We start from the raw sequence: 21,802 nt of genomic DNA, 5'->3' as shown, positions 1-21,802 counted from the left end.
CTCACTGGACTTCACCCAAGTGCAGACACTCTGGTAGCTCAGCAGGTTTGAGGTGTGGCCAAAACTCTTCTTGCAGGCTGCACATTTGTGGGGTTCCTCATGTGAATCCACAGGTGTGTGTTGAGCTCCCAGCTCTGGACACACCTCTTCCTGCAGTCAAGGCACTCACTGGGACTCTCCACTGGCTGGTTCTCTGGGATCTACTGAGGGTTGAGCTCCAGATGAAGCTCTTCCCACACAGCCTGCAGACAGGATTTCTTCCTTCCTGCTGACATATCAGCCCAGCTGAGGTTTCCTTTGGATCCTCACCTGCTGCCCCAGGCACAGGAGTTTCTACGAGGGAGGTAAGAGGTGACTCTCCTTGCACACAGCCCTGGCAGAAACGTGCCACCTGGCAGAACTTTTTGAGTGGCTGTGACACATCCCACTCTGGATTCTCCTCTGTATGGCCACTCAACACAGCAACTGCAGCTGAAGGAGAGCAATGTGCAGAATTCTCATGCAAAGAAGGAGAAAGAGGATTTAGATTGGCCGCAGAGCTTTTCCTCTGCTCAAGGGATTTGTAAGGTTCATCACTACACAAATCCATACTTGGTCACCAGGCTGGGGCTCTGCCTGAAGCTCTTCCCACGTTATGGGCTCTGCAGGCTCTGTGTCTTGTGTGGCTCTGCTGGTAGGTAATGAGGCTGGAACTGCTTCTGAAGGTTTCCAAAGTTTTGAGGTGCTTCTACAGTCCATGTGTGCTGTGGATGTGCTTGTGGGCATTGAGATTAGACTTGCGTGTAAAGCTCTTCCCACACTCAGGGCAATTGAAGGGTCTCTCTTCTGTGTGGATGTGCTGGTGCAGCTTCAATGCATAACTCCTTTTGAAGCTCTTCCCACACTCAGAGCACTTGTAGGGTCTCTCATCTGAGTGGAAGCGTTCATGGCGCTTCACTTCAGAACTGCTCTTGAAGCTCTTCCCACACTCAGAGCACTTGTAGGGTCTCTCCTCTGAGTGGATGCGTTGGTGTTGCTTCAAATGAGAACTGCTAATGAAACTCTTCCCACACTCAGAGCACTTGTAGGGTCTCTCCTCTGAGTGGATGCGTTGGTGCTGCCTCAAATGAGAACTGCTAATGAAGCTCTTCCCACACTCAGGGCACTTGTAGGGTTTCTCCCCTGTGTGGAGGCGCTCGTGGCGCTTCAAGTCAGAACTGCTTTTGAAGCTCTTCCCACACTCATGACACTGAAATGGTTTCTCTCCTGTGTGGAAGCGCAGGTGGTAGATGAGATGGGAACGGCTTTTTACGGCCTTCCCACACTCACAGCACTGAAAGGCTCTCTCATCTGAGTGGAAGCGTTCATGGCGCTTCAAATCAGAAGTGCTTTTGAAGCTCTTCCTACACTTGGAGCACTTGTAGGGTCTCTCCTCTGAGTGCATATACTGGCGCAGCTTCAATTTAGAACTGCTTCTGAAGCTCTTCCCACAGTCACAGCACTGAAAGGGTCTCTTGCCTGAGTGAACACGCTGGTGGCACTTCAATTTATAACTTCTATTGAAGCTCTTGCCACATTCAGAACACCTGTAGGGTCTCTCTCCAGCGTGGATGCGTTGGTGGTAAGTGAGTTGGGATCTCTTTTTGAAGCTCTTACCACAATCAGAGCACTTGTATGCACTCATTGCTGAGTTGGCTTCTTCACGCTCCTTTTGACCTATGTTCGAATCCAGTGGGCTCCTTCCTTTCTCTTGCAGACACTTTCCCGGTGGCATCTTGGTGATGTGCTCTGCCTGACCTTGCTCCAGGCCTCCTTGGACATCCCTTCTGATTTCTTCCACACAGACACCACCCCACCGCCTTTTGGCCACACCACTTTCCTGCAGATCCTCCAGTAGATCTGTAACCCCAGTTCCTGCTGGATGAAGGAGGAAATCCAGAAATAGCACACAGTGACCAAAATAAAACACACACAGAGATGGCTCTTCCAGCCCCAACCTCCTCCTTCCCTCCACCACCTCACCTGGGCTGAGGTCTCCTGGCACGGCCTCAGGGCTACGCACATCTGGGATCCAGGGCTCTTCCCCTCCTTCAAGCAGGGAGATCAGCACTGGTCTGGGGGCTGGAAGTGGAGCTTCAAGCAGAGAAACAGGCGAGATGAGAACATTTCCATCATTCTGGCACAGTGCCTGTTCAACAGCTCTACTCTGTGTCCCTCCCCAGGGAGAAAACACACTTTGGACACGAATGACACTGGGCCCACAGCTTCCTTTGGAACAAAGAACGCTTTTACAACTCTGAAAATTAGGAAGGGATATTCTCTTTAAAATTCACTTCTGAACGGCTTGTTTATTTTCTGACAATATATCAGTGATCAAGGCATCAAAATGTCAACGGCAAGTGAATGGAAAATCCTACACTGTAAAGGAGTAAGCAGGGAGTCATCTGTGAGCTGCAGCTGGTGGCACAATATAAAGCCCCAATGGAAGGGCTGGTTCTCTCCCTCCTGGCTGATGCCTGCTTGCCAGCACTGACTCTGGGGCGTTTGTGAGCCTGCTGTGCATCCTAATCCCTTCTGAAACTCATGCTTCTCAGCACTTCCTTTGCTGCTGTTGTAGTTATCAATATGGAACTGCATGGTGATCATTCAAGGCCCGGCCTGCAGAGGCTCCTTCTGCACAGCCAAAGGTGCCCTAACGAGGAGGAAAGGCAGCAAAGCCCTCACCCAGCGAGGCCACGCACTGGTACGTCTCCAGCATCACGTCCCGGTACAGCGCTCGCTGCGCAGGGTCCAGCAGCGCCCACTCCTCCCTGCTGAAATACACGGCCACCTCCGCAAAGCTCACGGGCTCCTGCAAGCAAAGAGGCTCCTTGCTGGGAACAGCCAAGGCCCAGGGAAGCAGCTCAAACAGGACACAAACTCCCGTCCCAGCCGCTTCTCTGGCCCCAGCACACACACGCTGCCTGAGGCCACCTCCCTCTCCCCCTGCATTCACATCCCTCGCCCCTTGGCCTCTCCTGCCTGCTTCCCCCAGCCCCTACCTGACATGGATGTGCTGTGGCCATCTGCTGCTCTCCTGCAGGTGAGATGATCACAGCTGGAAGGCAGAAGTTGAACCAGAGCCTGCAGGGACAAGGGAAATGCCAGGGGAGCTGTGAGGGAACGCAGCAGTCCCTGTCCCAGCCCAGCCCTCCACAGCCCATCTGCAGGGCACTGCCTGGGGGATGGCAACAAGAGGCCTTGCACAGGAAGACAATCAGCAACAGCACTGGTAACACTCTGGCTAAAGCTGATTACAAATCACAAAGCTCACTCAAACAGGGACTTAAGACAATGCATGGCAATGAGTCACTCCTCTTACCCCTAAACAGGGTGCAGCGCAAGCGCCCCTCGAGCTCTACTGCACAGCAATGGGCCGAACTACAGGATCTTCCCACAAGCAGGGTTGTCTCTCAAGGTCACAGCTGTACAGAGATCCCTCTCAGCTTGCTGTCAAGACAGCTTGCGTACACAGATCTTCTGTAAGAGGTGCAAGGTTATTTTGGAAATTCATGAGCATCTCTATAGTTATGTGTTACAGTGATGATTTCAAGGTAATCACAGAATCATACAATAGCCTGGGTTGAAAAGGACCACAATGAACAACTAGTTTCAACCCTTCGCTATGTACAGGAATGCCACCCACCACATTGGCCAGCCCTGAGCCACGTCCACCTGCTCTCGAATACCCCAAAGGATTGGGCATCCATGTCCTCTGTGGGTGACCTTTTCATGTCCCTCTCCGCCCTCTGAATGCAAAACTTCCTCCTGATATCTAACCTAAGTCGCCCCGGCTCAATTTAAAACCATTCCCCCTCGTCCTGCCACTATTCACCCACGTAAGCTGTCGTTCCTCCTCCACTTTATGCATTTCCTTGAAGTCCCAGAAGGCCACCACGAGCTCTGCCCAGACCCTTCTCTTCTCCAAGCCAAAAAATCCCAGTTCCCCCATTGCACCAAGAATGCCGCGGCGGATGCGTTTCCCTCCTCGCCCACCTGGGGACGCTGCTTCCCATTCAGCTCCGCACGCACACCGCGCTCGCTTCCCGGGGACCTTCTCAGCACCGTGCGCCCTTTGCACGACGCAGCCTGGGCTGCACTTTGCTGACGTGCAGCTCGGGCGCGTTCTCAACGTGAGCTGCAGTCAGCCCACAGCCCGCCAGCTTTTTAGCGTCTATTGCACAGCCCAGTGCCGGACCTGCTGCAGATGCCGGATGTGCTCAGGGCCCGCACTTGTGCGCTAAAGGCATCTGCAGCTGCCGGGACAGCCTGAACAAAAGCCTTGGCAGGGGTTTGCACGATCCCAGGTGAGCCATCAGCCCAGCGCTAAGCGCACAAAAGGTAACCCTGAAAGGGCCGCTAGAGGCAGATGCTGCCTGCTGGGTCCCCGAAGGGAAACTGCGGGCTGCCGGGGAGGGAGAAGGGACTTGAAATTCCCCCCTTGGAGGCTTCGCATTCAGACGCTGAAAAGGAGGCATCGGGGAGTTTAAAAGTTCCATCAATCCTTGCGTGCAGAGCTGCGGAGCGAGGCCATCTCGTGTCTCCCGTGGCCCAGAGGGAGAAACGCAGTCGAGCTGCGCTGTGTTCCAGAGAGCCAACCGGGCAGCAGAGCACGTTGAGCTGCTGTGCTCACTTCCCCGCTGTCCCAGCTCCAACCCCTTCCTGCGCCCCTCGGAGCCCAAGCCGGGCTGCAACACGCCTGGGAACCGCTGCTCCCTCGTTGCAGCCCGTCTGGCCCAGCAAACCCGCTGTGCTGGGCGGGAGCTGCAGCCGGGACGGGGCTCCGGCCTGCTCTACAGCGGTGCCGGTTCCGCCCCGCTCCCCGCTCGCCTCCCGCTGCTGCTGGCAGGGGGCAGGAAATGTGCGCTCCTCTGCCCCAGCCGCGAAGGGCTCCTACCTCGGGTGCGGAGCAGGCTGCTCCCGCCTCTGGTGCAGGCAACCGGGCTCCTGGGAGTCGCGGAGAGCAGAGGATGCCGAGTGCCCTCAGCCCGGAGCTGGCCGCAGCACGGCCTCGCTGCTCCTCCTGCCTCCGCGGTGCTGCCCGGATGGCTTCCGGCCAGGCTCTGGCCGCTTCGGCACAGCCTCAGGTGCCGGGCAGCAATTCCCACAGCGAGCACGCCCCGAGCCGGCTGCCGGGCCTCGGGCAGTTACACAGCTCGTTCTCCTGGCACATCTGCACCCGGGGAAGGGAGGGATGGGGGCTGCGTTTTGTTACGCTAATGAAGCGTCGCTGTCTGCTGGGTCTCTTTGCTTCCTTTGCTGGAGACATTCGCACAGCCTTGTGGTCACACGTCCCCACGTTGCTGTCCTGGCGTTCCTTTAACTCCCCTCACCGCGAGCAGCTCCCAGCAAGAGGCAATCTCCGGCTGCCTGCTCTCGAGGGCAGCATCTCCCTGCAGCTGGCTCACTTGCTCACTGAGCGCTGCCCATGGCACTGATGTCACGTTTCTACTCGCTGAGCAAGTGAGTTCTATTTCCAACAACTTCCTATCCTGCTTTCTCAATTCGGTCTTCTGTGCAAGGCATGAGCATGGTTAAGCTGTCTGCTGTACGAGGGCCGGCTCTGCTAAAAACTCTCGAGACCCACACATCCACTGTGGGGCAGCGAAAGAGGCCTGGTATGGACCAGGTTTGTTACAAGTACAGGGAGCCATGTGTCTTAAGGAGATGTCCTACGTGGGGTTGCCCTGGGGAATTAGGCAGACTCCATTACCCAGCAACGGAGGCTTTATAAGTGTGGGAATCAAATGTTGTTTCTGTATTAGAATTGAATAATATATATATATTTTTAATTTCATGATCTCCGCTATCGTAGTTCTTTTTGGGAGTTCTTCTGCTTAACTTCTCTGATAGTTTACATCACTGATCCTCTAGATGATCCTTCCCAGGAACTCTGTATAGAGGTGTATGGATGTATATTTTGTCGTACACACTGCAGGAATATCCTGCACGAGATCAAACCAGAGAACAAGTCATGGCCTGCCTGAGGAAGCGCCTGAAGAGACATCGGAAGGCCTGGCATCGTTCCCCCGGTGTTCTTTGTTTAACAGAATCACGCAGAAGCCCAGAATGTCATTGTAGTACTGCTGAGGGATTGGGCCCCAAATGCAGAGAATCAGGGGGTGGTAACCTGTGAGCTGGGGAGTTCACGGTAGCGTTCTGGAGGGATGGGTAACAGGAGTTCTGAGAGCAGGGGAAAAGTCCCCGGAATGGTGCCTGGAGATAGAGCCTTGGGAGAAATGCTTCAAAACTGGAAAATAATCCCAAAACCAGGGGAAAGAACAGGGAAAAGATGTTTAAACACTGTATGCAGTAGAGAGCCACTACAGGGAAAATCATTATTTTGACCAAAAGAGGAGTCTGACGAGGATCAGGCCTATCAGACTTTGTAGTTATATGTAAACAGTAAGACTCCCTTTTCTGAAACAGAACTGGCTTATGTTGCTTAATGGGTGCAAGAAGTAAAGAAATGTTCCTCACAAGAAGGAGTCGAAGCTCAAAGAAAAAGGAGAGAGAAGCAGAAAGATGATAAATGGGATCCCTTAGGTAACTTTGCCCCCCCCCTTCAATTTCTAAAGCGGTGCAGGCGGCAGTGACCTCTCCAGAGAAGGGGAGCGGGTGCTGCTGATCTGTGCAGGGTCCTGGAGAGAGGATGGGCTCTCGATTACTGAGGGAGTTGGAGTCATGCGAATGGGACCTGGAGAGTTTTCCTTTCTCTAACACTAACCTTACTAATACTTCACTTTACCTCTTAGGGCAGTCTTAGGTCAAAGGGAAATAGGGTATGGTAATGCCTGCTGTTTTTACTAGAAGAGAAGTTAGGAGTTTCAAGAAGAATTCCTTAACTGAGGATCCTATAAGTGTAGCAGAACAATTAGACCAATTTCTAGGGCCTAATTTCTACTCATGGATGGAAATGATGTTTATCATTGATATGTTGATTATTGGAGAAGGAGGCTGGCAGCTACGCAAGTGTGGGAAATGAATACAGAGGGAAGGTTGGGCTCTGGAGGGAGGAGAGAGGAAGGATCCTGAGGATAAATTGTACTGATTATTGTCACTGTCCTTGTGATTGTTAAATGTTCGTGTGGTGAAAGTGTTCTGTTATGTGATGTCATGTACGAGGCTGTTATGGAACAAGGGGTGTCTGAAGTGATACGGGAAGAGCCCCTGGGTTGTATTTTGGCTCACTGGAGAAACATTGTTGGTGAGCCAGGGGGAATATTGAATAAGAAACCAGGAACGTAAATGTAGTAACGGGACCAGTTGTATAATTGAGTGCCCTAATCATGAGACCAAGTGCTGGGTGTTTGTGGAAGATGAGGAATTGTGTTGTTTGATTTGTGGATTTTGAAGGCACTGGGAGAAACTGTCTTAATGACATGTGGAAATGCAGTTGTTAACGGTATGGGGAAATTATGTGGAAATGCAGTTGTTAATGGTATGTGGAAATGCAGTAGAGGGTACAAATAGTGGAATTGTGGAAAAACAAACAAACAAAAAACGGCAAAAAGGTTGAGGAAAACAGTGAGTTTGGGATATTGGAGTTGGGCTGGCACGAGAACACATCCCCTGCACCCCCCGCCTCCCTCCCCCGCCCCCCCACCGCGGCTTGTAAGAACAACTCGGAATTGGACAAAGAGCCAGGGGCCGGAGCCTCCCGCTGTAACTGCGGAGGGCGCAGTGCTTGTGAATGGGGATGGGACGGGACATTGGAAGTGAGAATAGCCGTCATTGCAGAAAGCTGGGGAAACCCGATATCCCAGTGTGAGCATTGGAAGCCTGGGAGGGGAGGGGTGAAACTGAAATATAATGTTAGTGATGTCAGTGATAATGAAAGTCTGGAAAGTGAGAAGGGTTTGGAAAAACACAGGCTGAGGAAGGCAAAGTTGAGCAAGGTGTAACAGGGATGTCCTTACCTAGAAGAAGAGGTAAGGGGGAGCCTGGAAGGGCTCAAGCAGAGCTCCACCCCCACAGGACCGAAAGCAGCTGCGGAAGCAGGGTAAAGAGGTTTATTTTCTGATACCTCTGGGTGCCTCTTACTCTGTGTTACGTCAAGAATTATTACCCGTAGATGATTTTTGTAATAGTTGTAGGAGCCACTGGCAAGAGAAGTTTACTTCTTTGGGGACCAATTAAATACAGGCTAGGAGAACAAGTAGGAATACATACATTCTTGTAGGTGCCAGGTTCTCCAAAACCATTACTTGGGCATGAGTTAGGGGAAACATGGGCCGGCTGTAAACGATGACATGAAAAAAGAATGTAGCAAGCAGGATGTGCAGTAAATAAGGATTAACCATTGCATAGGAATGTGAGTAAAGACACGATAAGGGTTAACTATTGCATAAGAATGCAGGCAAGCAGGATGTGAGGCCAGATAAGAAAAGAACATCTGGAAACTCTATTGTAAACAGGAAGAGAACATCACACAAGGAACAGGTTGGATCGGATTACTTTGGTTGAAGACAGTGAGCCTTCATCCCATGACCACCAGAAGACCCCCACTGCCAACTGCCCACTGCCCACGTGCAAGAGGGAGGGACCACATGCTGATGGGTTCTCAGAAACGTAATGAAATATGTATACGAATTCGGGGAAAAACACTGATTATGTATTAGTTCGGCCTCTATCTGTACCAAACTTTTGTCCTACACTGTGCAAGTTTGGAGGAGCGATCCCCCTTGCACCCAGCTTGGCGCCAAATGCTGAATAAAACATAGCTGCTTTATAACCTAACTCTGGGTGATGGAGTTTGATTCCGTAAATCAATTTGGCGACCCAGATGGGACAATCTGTCCGGCTGCAGGACCGGCTGAGAGGGCTGAGAGGCACGCCTTTGGTGCGCCCCGAGATTTCTGGGAAGGACTCCCCTTCCTCGTCCGATCACTGCGGGGACAGGCAAGGACCATTTGTCAGCAGACCAGGTATGTTTAGGAAAAAGGGGAACCCATAAGGCATATGGAGATGCCCTACGCAGGGTAGAAAAGGGTCGGCGTGCTCTCCCCTGGGTAGGTGAGCTCACAAGTTGGGTACAGGGCAATTCCTTGGAAAGGAAACCCTACAAAGGAAGCCCGTAAGGCGTACGCAGGGAAGAAACAACAGTCATTGAGCGTGCTAGTTATTAAGTGATTGATAACACCAGTTTTGTCTAATGTTTTTTGCTTTTCCCAAGTATATTTCCAAAAGGGAGCCTCTTCAAGTCAGTAGAGAGGGGCCCCTAAGAAAGCAATGGATGGGGAAGATAAGCGGGATGAGAAACAGCAGAGACATGCCAGGTGGGAAAGGAGCTCAGAGCTGAAACAAAGGTCGAAAGGACATGGCGAGGAAGACGTCTGACTTCATCCCTGAACGACCACCGAATGGGGAGGAAGACATCGAGCCTTCATCCAATGGAAACTACTGCGCATGCCCTGGGGAGGGGGACAGTATGTAAATGAATTCCTGGAAAAGCAATTAATATGCCAATGGGTCTTGGGTAACATTGTTGAATTTGTATGGCTTGGCTTATAAAGGTAACAGGACCCCACTCTCTGGTGTGCAAGCCAGGAGGAATGATCCCCCTTGCAGCTGGCGTGCGGCGCAGCGCTGAACTAAAGACGTATCTGCTCTTTTAACCTTAGGTGGGTTAGAGAGTTTGATTCCGCAAATCATTGTCACCATCAGTTGTAAGTGTTCAGTACCGTGTATTTGAGAACTGTTACCAAAACACTGAAAAGGAGTCTGGAGCTCTGATTTGTTAAAGTGTAAAGCCAGCATTGTGTGTGATTGCGAGCAGATGTGTTGAGTACTGTGACATGGCACAGCTGCAGTGTGAGTGCGAGTATAACAATGATCATGGTCTGCCTGTCTGTCTTTACGTTTTTGTATGAATTTCTGAATGGGGATGATGGATTCATAGAGAGATGCCTGCTCCATTTGGGGAATGAGTGTCAACTCATTTACGTAACACTGTGTTCTGCTTGCAAGGAGATGTGTGAAGGAGGTGGGTCAATCAGTGCTGGTTCTGTGGTGAGGTGTTTATAACCAAACGTTATGGATCGTTAGTGAGAAGTTACATGGTATTAAGGGTGTTGATGGAAACTGAAGAACTGTATGGTTTGATTTGAGGACTTTGAAGAGAATGACACAAACTGTTTTGATGGTATAAGTGTAATTGTTAATGGTATAGAATTGAGGGGTACATGCAAGTGCAACTGAAGGTACTAATAGTGGAACAAAGGGAAAAGGGTTAAAGAGAAAGTGAGTTAATGTTTGCTGGCATGAGAGCAACCCCCCACACCGTTCCCCCCGCGAGCAGAACTTGGTGTGAGAGAGAGAGAGAGAGAGCCGGGGATGGAGATTGCTGTTACTTGTGAAGGGGGAGGTGGAGAGGACAGGGCACTGGAAGTGAGAATATCCTCTGCAGAGATCTAGGAAATCCCAGCGTTAACACTGGAAGCCTCTGGAGGGGAGGAGGTAAAAACTGAAAAATGATGCTAGTAGTTTATGTAGTGATGAGAGTTTGGAAAGTGGAAAGTTTGGGAAGGACACAGGCTGAGGAAGGCAAAGATGAGAAGGGTGTAAAGGGATGTTAGGACTGAAGAAAGGTGAGTGATATGAAGGAAAAGCAAAAGAAAACTGATTGAGAAACAGAGATAATAAGGAAATTGGGAACAACAGCAGCTGTTACTGTCGCAGCACTAGAGTAGGGCTGTAGGACCCAGGGATGCACTCAGAGAGAGGTGGGGGAGGGCTGGAAGAGCCCAGGGAGGGCTCTGCCCCACCGGAGTGAAAATAAGGTGTAAATTACTGAGAAAGGGGGAACAGTCTCTGGTTGCAAAGATGAAGGATGGGAATTTGGGAAGTTTACCCTAGCAGATCCACTGGTTAAATTACAACTAGGGGAGCAGGATAAAGAAATTTATCTTGCGGTGGATACGGGTGCCTCTTGACAGCCGTAGATGATTTTGCAACAGTAGAAGGAGCTAATGCCCAATAAGAAAAGGCTTACTTTTGGGGAGTCATTAAATATAGACTGAGAAAACAAGCAGGAATAATAATAAATAATAATAAATTCTTGTACATGCCAGGTTACTCTGGCAAGCAGTTAAATGAAACTGGAGCTAAGAATCAAACAGTATTAACTGATTGAGAATTTTAAGCCTGCCTTTAACACAAACACAGAAAAACAAGATTATAGCCCCACAAGTTACAGAAATCATGAATAAGAAATGCTTAGGAGGGTGGGTATCAGGGATACCTGGCAGACCCAAAAATGCAGCCCTAAAGAGAAGTTAAGTTAAAAGCAAGAGTTAGCCCAGTCAGGGTAAAGCAGAGCCCTTTGAGGATATGTGACTGTAGAAAGATAAAAGAAATAACAGATAGTTTTTGGAGTTTGGATTAGTGATTGAATATGGATCCAAATACAGTACTCCAAACCTGAATGAATAAATAAATAGATAGATAGGTAAATAAATAAATAAATGGAAAACAAGTGCTATAGTCTGGAACAAGATTTGAGGACAAGTAATAGAATAGTTGAATGCATACAGTCAGTGGTGAAAAATCCATACACCTTATTACACAAGTTAAGGAATCAGTAAGTGGAGTTTACCTTCTGGACTTGAAGAATGCCTTTTCTGCCAGGTTTGGCCAAAGGAAGCCTAAGGTTATTTGCCTTTGAATAGAAAAGCCCTAGGATGGGGAGAAAAGACTCAGTTAATCTGAACAGTGTTACCCAGGGTTGTGAGAACAGCTCAATGATTTTTGAGAGCTGATCAACTCAGGAACCTGAGACTTGGGTTCCTCCATCCCAGAGTGGAGCCTTACTGCAGTGCGTGGACGTCACAGAAACCAAGAGGACTGTGTGCAATGGACGGTGAGTTTGCTGAATTTCTTGTTGAAATGATGATCAAGTTTCTCAACAGAAAGACATACCTGGGATATGAGATTACAGCTGGACTTCAACCCTTAAGGACTGCCAGGAAAGAAGCCATCTGCCAGCCCCCTGAGTCACAGACTGCCAAGGAACTCCGTAGGAATGACAGGATGGTGCCGACCGTGGGTGCACAGCTAGGGACTGTTGGTGAAGCCAAAATATTACAAGAAATGGGAAGGCAAGGTGGGCATTCCCTAAACTGAAATAAGAACTCATGAAGGCCCTCTGCTTTGGGGCTACCAGAAATGCTCACATAATAAAACAAGGAATGGCCCTGGGAGTCCTTGCCCAGAACCTTCGGCAGTGGCACACCTCTCCAAATAGCTGGATGAAGTGAGTAAGGGGTGGCCGGGATGCTTGAGGGCAGTGGCTACACCAGTACTCAGGTGTTGCTAGGCCAAAGAACAACAGCTTTTATACCTCATACAGTGTCTGCTGTATTGGAGGTAAAAAGGGAGGCACTGGCTCTCACTCCAAAGGTTCCTGAAATCCCAGGCCATCCTGGTAGAGCAGGATGACGTAGAAATAATTGCAACCCAGTATCTTCGTTAGCGGAACTCCTGGACAACCAGTATTTTGTAACAGCTTTGGAACAACTGAAGCTGCATCTTCCAGCCAGTCGGACCTGAAGAACAAACCCTTAGAAGACACAGAAGACACCTGGTTTACCGATGGTAGCAGTTTTGTGAGAAAAGAAAACTGTAAGGCAAAATATGCAGTAGCTGCAACTGACAAGGTAATTGAAGCAAGACCATTACCTGAGGGGACTTTCCCTCAAAGGGCTGGAATAACTGCCTGGACAGGAGGGGGATGATCACCTCCCTGCTCCTGCTGGCCACACTATTTCCAATGCAGGCCAGGATGCCATTGGCCCTCTTGGCCACCTGGGCACACTGTCAGCTCATGTTCAGCCGAGCATCAACCAGAACCCCAGGTCCTTCTCTTCTTCACACTCATCCAGCCACTCACCCCCAAGCCTGTAACGCTGCATGGGGTTGTTGTGGCCAAAGTGCAGGACCTGACACTTGGCCTTGTTGAACCTCATCCCATTCACCTCAGCCCAGTGGTCAGCCTGTCTCAATCCCTCTGACGGGCTCCCTACCCTCAGGCAGATCGACACCACCTCCCAGCTTGGTGTCATCTGCAAATTTACTGAGGGTACATTCAGTTCCTTCATCCAGGTCATCAATAAAGATATTAAACAAGATGGGCCCCAGTATCAACCCCTGGGGGACACCACTTGAAACGGGTCAGCTCCTGGACTTCACTCCATTCACCATGATCCGCTGGGCACGGCCCTGTAGCCAGTTCCTTACCCAAAGAAGTGTCTATCTGTTCAGAACACGGGCAGCCAGTTTCCCCAGAAGAAGCCTGTGAGGGACCGTGTCAAAGGCTTTGCTGAAGTCTAGGAAGACTACATCAGCAGCCTTTCCCTCATCGACCAGCCTGGTCACCCAGTCATAGAAGGAGATGAGGTTGGTCAAGCACAACCTGCCTTTCACAAACCTGTGCTGGCTGGGCCTGATCCCCTGGACACTGCGCACATGCCGTGCAGTCTCATCCAAGATGATTTGCTTCATAACTTTCCCTGGTACTGAGGTCTGGCTAAAAGTCCTACCGTTCTCCGGATCCTCCTTACAGCCCTTCTTGTAGAATGGAGTCACATCAGCAAGCCTCCAATCCTCTGGAACCTCACCAGTTAACCAGGAGCATTGATAGATGGCCGAGAGCGGCTCGGCAATCACCTCTCTGACTGTCTCCACCAGAATTTTGGGGGTATATTCTGAGCACCGTCCCAGACTTGCAGATCGGGGCATAAAAAGCCCAGAAGATAATTGATCTGGCTATTAAAGGCAGATGTAAAGAAGGCATTGAGAACCTCAGCCCTCTCCTTGTCCTCAGTGGCCACATTCCCTGCTGCATCAAGTATAGGATAAGAATTATCTTTGGTTCTTCTTTTGCCATTGATATATTTATAAAAGGATTTTTTATTGTCTTTTACTGCAGAGGCCAACCTGAGCTCAAGTTGGGCTTTCGCCTTCCTAACTTCCTTCCTGCATACCTTAGCTACTTCTTTGTAATCTCCCCAAGTAGCCTGTCCGTTCTTCCAGAGGACGTAGACTCTCTTTTTCTCCCTGAGTCTCAACAGTAATTCCCAGCTCATCCACACTGGTCATCTTCCCCTACGGCTCGCCTTACGGCACTCAGGGACAGCCTGTTCTTGTGCCTTTAAGATTTCCATCTTGAGGAGCGTCCAGGCTTCCTGGGGCCCTTTAGGTGCACAAGCATGATGCCAACCTACCAAGGAGTGTGGCTGTTACGCATTGTAAAGGACATCAGAAAGGTAACACTGCACAGGAAACTGGAAATAAGACGGTGGGTCAGGTGGCAGAACAGGTAGTTGAAGAGGGCTTTGAATTCCAGCCGGTCAACTGAAAATCTTTAACCTGAGTCAGAACCTGTAATATATTCTAGAGAGGATTGGAATCTAATTAATGATTTAGAAGGGAGGGCAACAATGGCAAATTGATTTCTCGGAACTCCCAAGAAAAGGGGAGTATCCTTGTATGTTGGTACTGATACTTTTCCTACAGAAGCCAGAGGCATTCCCTTGTAGAAGTAATAAGGCACATGGAGTAATTTAAGTATTGTTGGGTTATTCCAAGATGCTGAGGAACTCTTTGGTCTGTCAAGGAAAGTGCATCGTCAAAAGTGAAACTCATAAAGAAAAGATGAATTGGTTACTAATTTGCTTTATTTCAGGGTGATATCTCTGGCAAGTTGATGTTGTGTGCTGTTACATTTTGTATTTTGGTTATAACAGTACTATGTTTTGTGTTATATTTATTTGTTATTGTTTAATGTGTGATTGTCACTCTTCTCCCTTCTATTGGGATCAACCTTACATCTCTATACTTAACAATGGCCTCTATTAAGAAAATAATAACACTCTCATTAGTGGGCATGAATATCATTAGTGGAAGTAATATATTAAGTAGGTGTCATTTGGGTAAAGGTTTCTGGTGGCTGGGCAGAGATGGGGCAGCTCAAACTCCCACCAGGCATAGTGAGAACTGTTTGGAGCCAGTATCAAAATCCAAGAAGGGTTCAAAGGGTAAATAACCCACTGGTAAGGTATAGTACAGGATACCTTGAGAGCCCTTATCTCAGCCTTAGGAGTAGCTCAGCTGGTTTGGGTTAAACAGGACCCCCCAAATGCGAAGACAGGCTCATCTCCTGCCTTCACAAGAACACTATTAACTGCTAAGTGGTCATCAGCTTCCAACCACCATTAATTTCTCACAGGGTCCTCAGGCTCCCCAGAAATACCTGAAGTGAGGGTTGCCTCGGAACTTTCCCCGTGCTCCTCCATACTCAATTTCATTGATTCTTTGTTGTTCCCCAAAGTCCACACCTCATAGCTACCACGTTAGTGTGACCAAATGCATATTCCTCTTTAAACCCCAGTCCACAACACCAACCAAAATGCCAGTTTCCTCTATTCCACAGTAATTCCTGGACAGGACTACAGGTCAAGCCTCAGATAACAAATACAGGCTTAAGCAACTATCCAGTTAAACTCCATTCCCACATTCACACCACTCGCCTTTGATCCAATATTTAGCATTCACACCAGACAGCAGCAGCTTATAAAGTCTCCCTTTCTGGGTAATGGACGGCACGGGAACACCGAATTCCCTGGGCAAGAGCTAAAACCAACGTCTCCCAGCAACAAGAGCACTTTTATTGTATGTGGAATTCCACAAGCAATAATTTTATAACAGATACACTTAACAATCACGAGGATAATGACAATGAAAAAACAGTTTGGACATTTACTCATCACATGATCCTACCAGGCCCCTTCCTGGCAGCTAACTGCAAACGCCCCCAGATACATTTTTGTTGTAATGATTTTCCAAAGTATTACAAAGCCTACATTCCCAAGCACATTATAGCCTCACTCACAGGGTGCCTTGCAAGATTTCACCTGTGAGGTTCTTGGAATTCTCGAGATACCTCCCCCAGTGGGACCTTGCTCCCGAGAAGTGTGCTCCCACACTGATAGCCATCACCCAACTTATAGCCGTGGGTCCACCTTCGAGGGGAGCAACCTCACTCCTTCACCTCCACATAGGCCTCTTTCTCTGCCCCACAGTGGATGTGTGGGTCTCGAGAGTTTTTAGCAGAGCCGGCCCTCGTACAGCAGACAGCTTAACCATGCTCATGCCTTGCACAGAAGACCGAATTGAGAAAGCAGGATAGGAAGTTGTTGGAAATAGAACTCACTTGCTCAGCGAGTAGAAACGTGACATCAGTGCCACGGGCAGCGCTCAGTGAGCAAGTGAGCCAGCTGCAGGGAGATGCTGCCCTCGAGAGCAGGCAGCCGGAGATTGCCTCTTGCTGGGAGCTGCTCGCGGTGAGGGGAGTGAAAGGAACGCCAGGACAGCAACGTGGGGACGTGTGACCACAAGGCTGTGCGAATGTCTCCAGCAAAGGAAGCAAAGAGACCCAGCAGACAGCGACGCTTCATTAGCGTAACAAAACGCAGCCCCCATCCCTCCCTTCCCCGGGTGCAGATGTGCCAGGAGAACGAGCTGTGAAACTGCCCGAGGCCCGGCAGCCGGCTCGGGGCGTGCTCGCTGTGGGAATTGCTGCCCGGCACCTGAGGCTGTGCCGAAGCGGCCAGAGCCTGGCCGGAAGCCATCCGGGCAGCACCGCGGAGGCAGGAGGAGCAGCGAGGCCGTGCTGCGGCCAGCTCCGGGCTGAGGGCACTCGGCATCCTCTGCTCTCCGCGACTCCCAGGAGCCCGGTTGCCTGCACCAGAGGCGGGAGCAGCCTGCTCCGCACCCGAGGTAGGAGCCCTTCGCGGCTGGGGCAGAGGAGCGCACATTTCCTGCCCCCTGCCAGCAGCAGCGGGAGGCGAGCGGGGAGCGGGGCGGAAGCGGCACCGCTGTAGAGCAGGCCGGAGCCCCGTCCCGGCTGCAGCTCCCGCCCAGCACAGCGGGTTTGCTGGGCCAGACGGGCTGCAACGAGGGAGCAGCGGTTCCCAGGCGTGTTGCAGCCCGGCTTGGGCTCCGAGGGGCGCAGGAAGGGGTTGGAGCTGGGACAGCGGGGAAGTGAGCACAGCAGCTCAACGTGCTCTGCTGCCCGGTTGGCTCTCTGGAACACAGCGCAGCTCGACTGCGTTTCTCCCTCTGGGCCACGGGAGACACGAGATGGCCTCGCTCCGCAGCTCTGCACGCAAGGATTGATGGAAGTTTTGAACTCCCCGATGCCTCCTTTTGAGCGTCTGAATGCGAAGCCTCCAAGGGGGGAATTTCAAGTCCCTTCTCCCTCGCCGGCAGCCCGCAGTTTCCCTTCGGGGACCCAGCAGGCAGCATCTGCCTCTAGCGGCCCTTTCAGGGTTACTTTTTGTGCGCTTAGCGCTGGGCTGATGGCTCACCTGGGATCGTGCAAACCCCTGCCAAGGCTTTTGTTCAGGCTGTCCCGGCAGCTGCAGATGCCTTTAGCGCACAGGTGCGGGCCCTGAGCACGTCCAGCATCTGCAGCAGGTCCGGCACTGGGCTGTGCAATAGACGCTGAAAAGGTGGCGGTCTGTGGGCTGACTGCAGCTCACGTTGAGAACGCGCCCGAGCTGCACGTCAGCAAAGTGCAGCCCAGGCTGCGTCGTGCAAAGGGCGCACGGTGCTGAGAAGGTCCCCGGGAAGCGAGCGCGGTGTGCGTGCGGAGCTGAATGGGAAGCAGCGTCCCCAGGTGGGCGAGGAGGGAAACGCATCCGCCGCGGCATTCTTGGTGCAATGGGGGAACTGGGATTTTTTGGCTTGGAGAAGAGAAGGGTCTGGGCAGAGCTCGTGGTGGCCTTCCGGGACTTGAAGGAAACGCATAAAGTGGAGGAAGAACGACAGCTTACGTGGGTGGATAGTGGCAGGACGAGGGGGAATGGTTTTAAATTGAGCCGGGGCGACTTAGGTTAGATAGCAGGAGGAAGTTTTGCATTCAGAGGGCGGAGAGGGACTTGAAAAGGTCACCCACAGAGGACATGGATGCCCAATCCTTTGGGGTATTCGAGAGCAGGTGGACGTGGCTCAGGGCTGGCCAATGTGGTGGATGGCATTCCTGCACATAGCGAGGGGTTGAAACTAGTTGTTCATTGTGGTCCTTTTCAACCCAGGCTATTGTATGATTCTGTGATTACCTTGAAATCATCACTGTAACACATAACTATAGAGATGCTCATGAATTTCCAAACTAACCTTGCACCTCTTACAGAAGATCTGTGTCGGCAAGGTGTCTTGACAGCAAGCTGAAAGGGATCTCTGTACAGCTGTGACCTTGAGAGACATCCCTGCTTGTGGGAAGATCCTGTAGTTCGGCCCATTGCTGTGCAGTAGAGCTCGAGGGGCGCTTGCGCTGCACCCTGTTTAGGGGTAAGAGGAGTGACTCATTGCCATGCATTGTTTTAAGTCCCTGTTTGAGTGAGCTTTGTGATTTGTAATCAGCTTTAGCCAGAGTGTTACCAGTGCTGTTGCTGATTGTCTTCCTGTGCAAGGCCTCTTGTTGCCATCCCCCAGGCAGTGCCCTGCAGATGGGCTGTGGAGGGCTGGGCTGGGACAGGGACTGCTGCATTCCCTCACAGCTCCCCTGGCATTTCCCTTGTCCCTGCAGGCTCTGGTTCAACTTCTGCCTTCCAGCTGTGATCATCTCACCTGCAGGAGAGCCACAGATGGCCACAGCACATCCATGTCAGGTAGGGGCTGGGGGAAGCAGGCAGGAGAGGCCAAGGGGCGAGGGATGTGAATGCAGGGGGAGAGGGAGGTGGCCTCAGGCAGCGTGTGTGTGCTGGGGCCAGAGAAGCGGCTGGGACGGGAGTTTGTGTCCTGTTTGAGCTGCTTCCCTGGGCCTTGGCTGTTCCCAGCAAGGAGCCTCTTTGCTTGCAGGAGCCCGTGAGCTTTGCGGAGGTGGCCGTGTATTTCAGCAGGGAGGAGTGGGCGCTGCTGGACCCTGCGCAGCGAGCGCTGTACCGGGACGTGATGCTGGAGACGTACCAGTGCGTGGCCTCGCTGGGTGAGGGCTTTGCTGCCTTTCCTCCTCGTTAGGGCACCTTTGGCTGTGCAGAAGGAGCCTCTGCAGGCCGGGCCTTGAATGATCACCATGCAGTTCCATATTGATAACTACAACAGCAGCAAAGGAAAAGCTGAGAAGCATGAGTTTCAGAAGGGATTAGGATGCACAGCAGGCTCACAAACGCCCCAGAGTCAGTGCTGGCAAGCAGGCATCAGCCAGGAGGGAGAGAACCAGCCCTTCCATTGGGGCTTTATATTGTGCCACCAGCTGCAGCTCACAGATGACTCCCTGCTTACTCCTTTACAGTGTAGGATTTTCCATTCACTTGCCGTTGACATTTTGATGCCTTGATCACTGATATATTGTCAGAAAATAAACAAGCCGTTCACAAGTGAATTTTAAAGAGAATATCCCTTCCTAATTTTCAGAGTTGTAAAAGCGTTCTTTGCTCCAAAGGAAGCTGTGGGCCCAGTGTCATTCGTGCCCAAAGTGTGTTTTCTCCCTGGGGAGGGACACAGAGTAGAGCTGTTGAACAGGCACTGTGCCAGAATGATGGAAATGTTCTCATCTCGCCTGTTTCTCTGCTTGAAGCTCCACTTCCAGCCCCCAGACCAGTGCTGATCTCCCTGCTTGAAGGAGGGGAAGAGCCCTGGATCCCAGATGTGCGTAGCCCTGAGGCCGTGCCAGGAGACCTCAGCCCAGGTGAGGTGGTGGAGGGAAGGAGGAGGTTGGGGCTGGAAGAGCCATCTCTGTGTGTGTTTTATTTTGGGCACTGTGTGCTATTTCTGGATTTCCTCCTTCATCCAGCAGGAACTGGGGTTACAGATCTACTGGAGGATCTGCAGGAAAGTGGTGTGGCCAAAAGGCGGTGGGGTGGTGTCTGTGTGGAAGAAATCAGAAGGGATGTCCAAGGAGGCCTGGAGCAAGGTCAGGCAGAGCACATCACCACGATGCCACTGGGAAAGTGTCTGCAAGAGAAAGGAAGGAGCCCACTGGACGTGAACATAGGTCAGAAGGAGCGTGAAGATCCCGGGAGCAAGGATGTGTGCCAGAAGGAAAAGCAGAATCCATGCACAGAGTGTGGAAACAGCTTTGAAAAAGATTCCAGCATCGTTAACCACCAGTGTGTACGCTCAGCAATGAGTGCATACAAGTGCTGTGATTGTGGGAAGAGCTTCAGATGGAGATCCCATCTCACCTACCACCAACGCATCCACACAGGAGAGAGACCCTACAAGTGCTCTGAGTGTGGCAAGAGCTACAAAAGCAGTTCTCATTTGAAGAGCCACAAACTCTTCCACTCAGAGGAGAGATCCTACAAGTGCTGTGAGTGTGGGAAGGCCGTAAAAAGCCGTTCCCAGCTCATCTACCACCTGCGCATCCACACAGGAGAGAAACCGTTTCAGTGTCGTGAGTGTGGGAAGAGCTATAAAAGCAGTTCTGACTTGAAGCGCCACGAGCGCTTCCACACAGGAGAGAGACCCTACAAGTGCTCTGAGTGTGGGAAGAGCTTCAAAAGCAGTTCTGAACTGAAGCGGCACCAGCGCATCCACACAGGAGAGAGACCTTACAAGTGCTCTGAGTGTGGGAAGAGCTTCAAAAGGAGTTGTGCATTGAAGCAACACCAGCGCTTCCACACAGGGGAGAAACCCTACAAGTGCCCTGAGTGTGGGAAGAGCTTTACACGCAAGTCTAATCTCAACACCCACAAGCGCATCCATACCGCACACAGGCTGTAGAAGCACCTCAAAACTTTGGGAACCTTCAGAAGCAGTTCCAGCCTCATTACCTACCAGCAGAGCCACACAAGACACAGAGCCTGCAGAGCCCATAACGTGGGAAGAGCTTCAGGCAGAGCCCCAGCCTGGTGGCCAACTATGGATTTGTGTAGTGATGAACCTTACAAATCCCTTGAGCAGAGGAAAAGCTCTGCGGCCAATCTAAATCCTCTTTCTCCTTCTTTGCATGAGAATTCTGCACATTGCTCTCCTTCAGCTGCAGTTGCTGTGTTGAGTGGCCATACAGAGGAGAATCCAGAGTGAGATGTGTCACAGCCACTCAAAAAGTTCTGCCAGGTGGCACGTTTCTGCCAGGGCTGTGTGCAAGGAGAGTCACCTTTTACCTCCCCCGTAGAAACTCCTGTGCTGTGGGGCAGCAGGTGAGGACCCAAAGGAAACCTCAGCTGGGCTGATATGTCAGCAGGAAGGAAGAAATCCTGTCTGCAGGCTGTGTGGGAAGAGCTTCATCTGGAGCTCAACCCTCAGTAGATCCCAGAGAACCAACCAGTGGAGAGTCCCAGTGAGTGCCTTGACTGCAGGAAGAGGTGTGTCCAGAGCTGGGAGCTCAACACACACCTGTGGATTCACATGAGGAACCCTACAAATGTGCAGCCTGCAAGAAGAGTTTTGGCCACACCTCAAACCTGCTGAGCTACCAGAGTGTCTGCACTTGGGTGAAGTCCAGTGAGTTCACATGGCAGGAAGCCTTAGAAATGCCTCGCATGTGAGAAGGGCTTTGTGCAGAGGGCAGAGTTCCTCACTGACCCTACAAGTGTTCCTGGTGCACGACTGGCACCCTCTGCAGAAGGGACTTAACCCAGGAGCTTCAGATGGCCTTTCCTTGCTACCCAGAGCAGTTCTCTCACCATGCCCGGTTTCTTCTGCTCTTCCTGCCAGCAGCTTTTTGATGCCGTTTCCTAAGGAGAAGCAGCTGTGCAGGGATGTTCTGTGTGTCTGTGTGCATGTGTTGCTCTCAGTAATTTGTGAGTGCACTGATGAACCTGAGAGAAGGGTCAGG

At 51.2% G+C, this 21,802-nt stretch overlaps 2 protein-coding genes across 19 annotated transcripts in view; one reads left to right on the top strand and one right to left on the bottom strand.

Annotated features, from left to right (window-relative positions):
• Positions 1 to 327: 327 nt before the first annotated feature.
• Positions 328 to 21,802, bottom strand: part of LOC128091796 (zinc finger protein 501-like) — a 31,770-nt gene continuing 10,295 nt past the window's right edge. For both annotated transcript variants that reach the window (XM_052705147.1, XM_052705148.1), the window contains one exon: positions 328 to 1,245. In XM_052705147.1, the coding sequence (XP_052561107.1) occupies positions 728 to 1,245 (518 nt within the window). In that variant the 3' untranslated portion in view covers positions 328 to 727. The remainder of the gene's footprint in view (positions 1,246 to 21,802) is intronic.
• Positions 16,371 to 21,802, top strand: part of LOC128091793 (zinc finger protein 345-like) — a 29,329-nt gene continuing 23,897 nt past the window's right edge. For 2 of the 17 annotated variants that reach the window (XM_052705117.1, XM_052705113.1), the window contains exons 1-4: positions 16,872 to 17,695; positions 18,608 to 18,689; positions 18,880 to 19,006; positions 19,598 to 19,708. In XM_052705117.1, coding sequence (XP_052561077.1) covers positions 17,676 to 17,695; positions 18,608 to 18,689; positions 18,880 to 19,006; positions 19,598 to 19,708 — 340 coding nt within the window. In that variant the 5' untranslated portion in view covers positions 16,872 to 17,675. Of the gene's footprint in view, positions 16,795 to 16,871; positions 17,696 to 18,211; positions 18,370 to 18,607; positions 18,690 to 18,879; positions 19,007 to 19,597; positions 19,709 to 19,813; positions 20,664 to 21,802 lie in introns of those variants that run through there. The other 15 variants (XM_052705132.1, XM_052705130.1, XM_052705126.1 and 12 more) reach the window with 15 other exon arrangements.

Source organism: Tympanuchus pallidicinctus, unplaced genomic scaffold, assembly GCF_026119805.1.
Source record: "Tympanuchus pallidicinctus isolate F22 unplaced genomic scaffold, pur_lepc_1.0 scaffold52, whole genome shotgun sequence".
Taxonomy (NCBI): domain Eukaryota; kingdom Metazoa; phylum Chordata; class Aves; order Galliformes; family Phasianidae; genus Tympanuchus; species Tympanuchus pallidicinctus.
The sequence above is the reverse complement of the archived record's forward strand: the minus strand, read 5'-3'. Positions and strand labels throughout refer to the sequence as shown.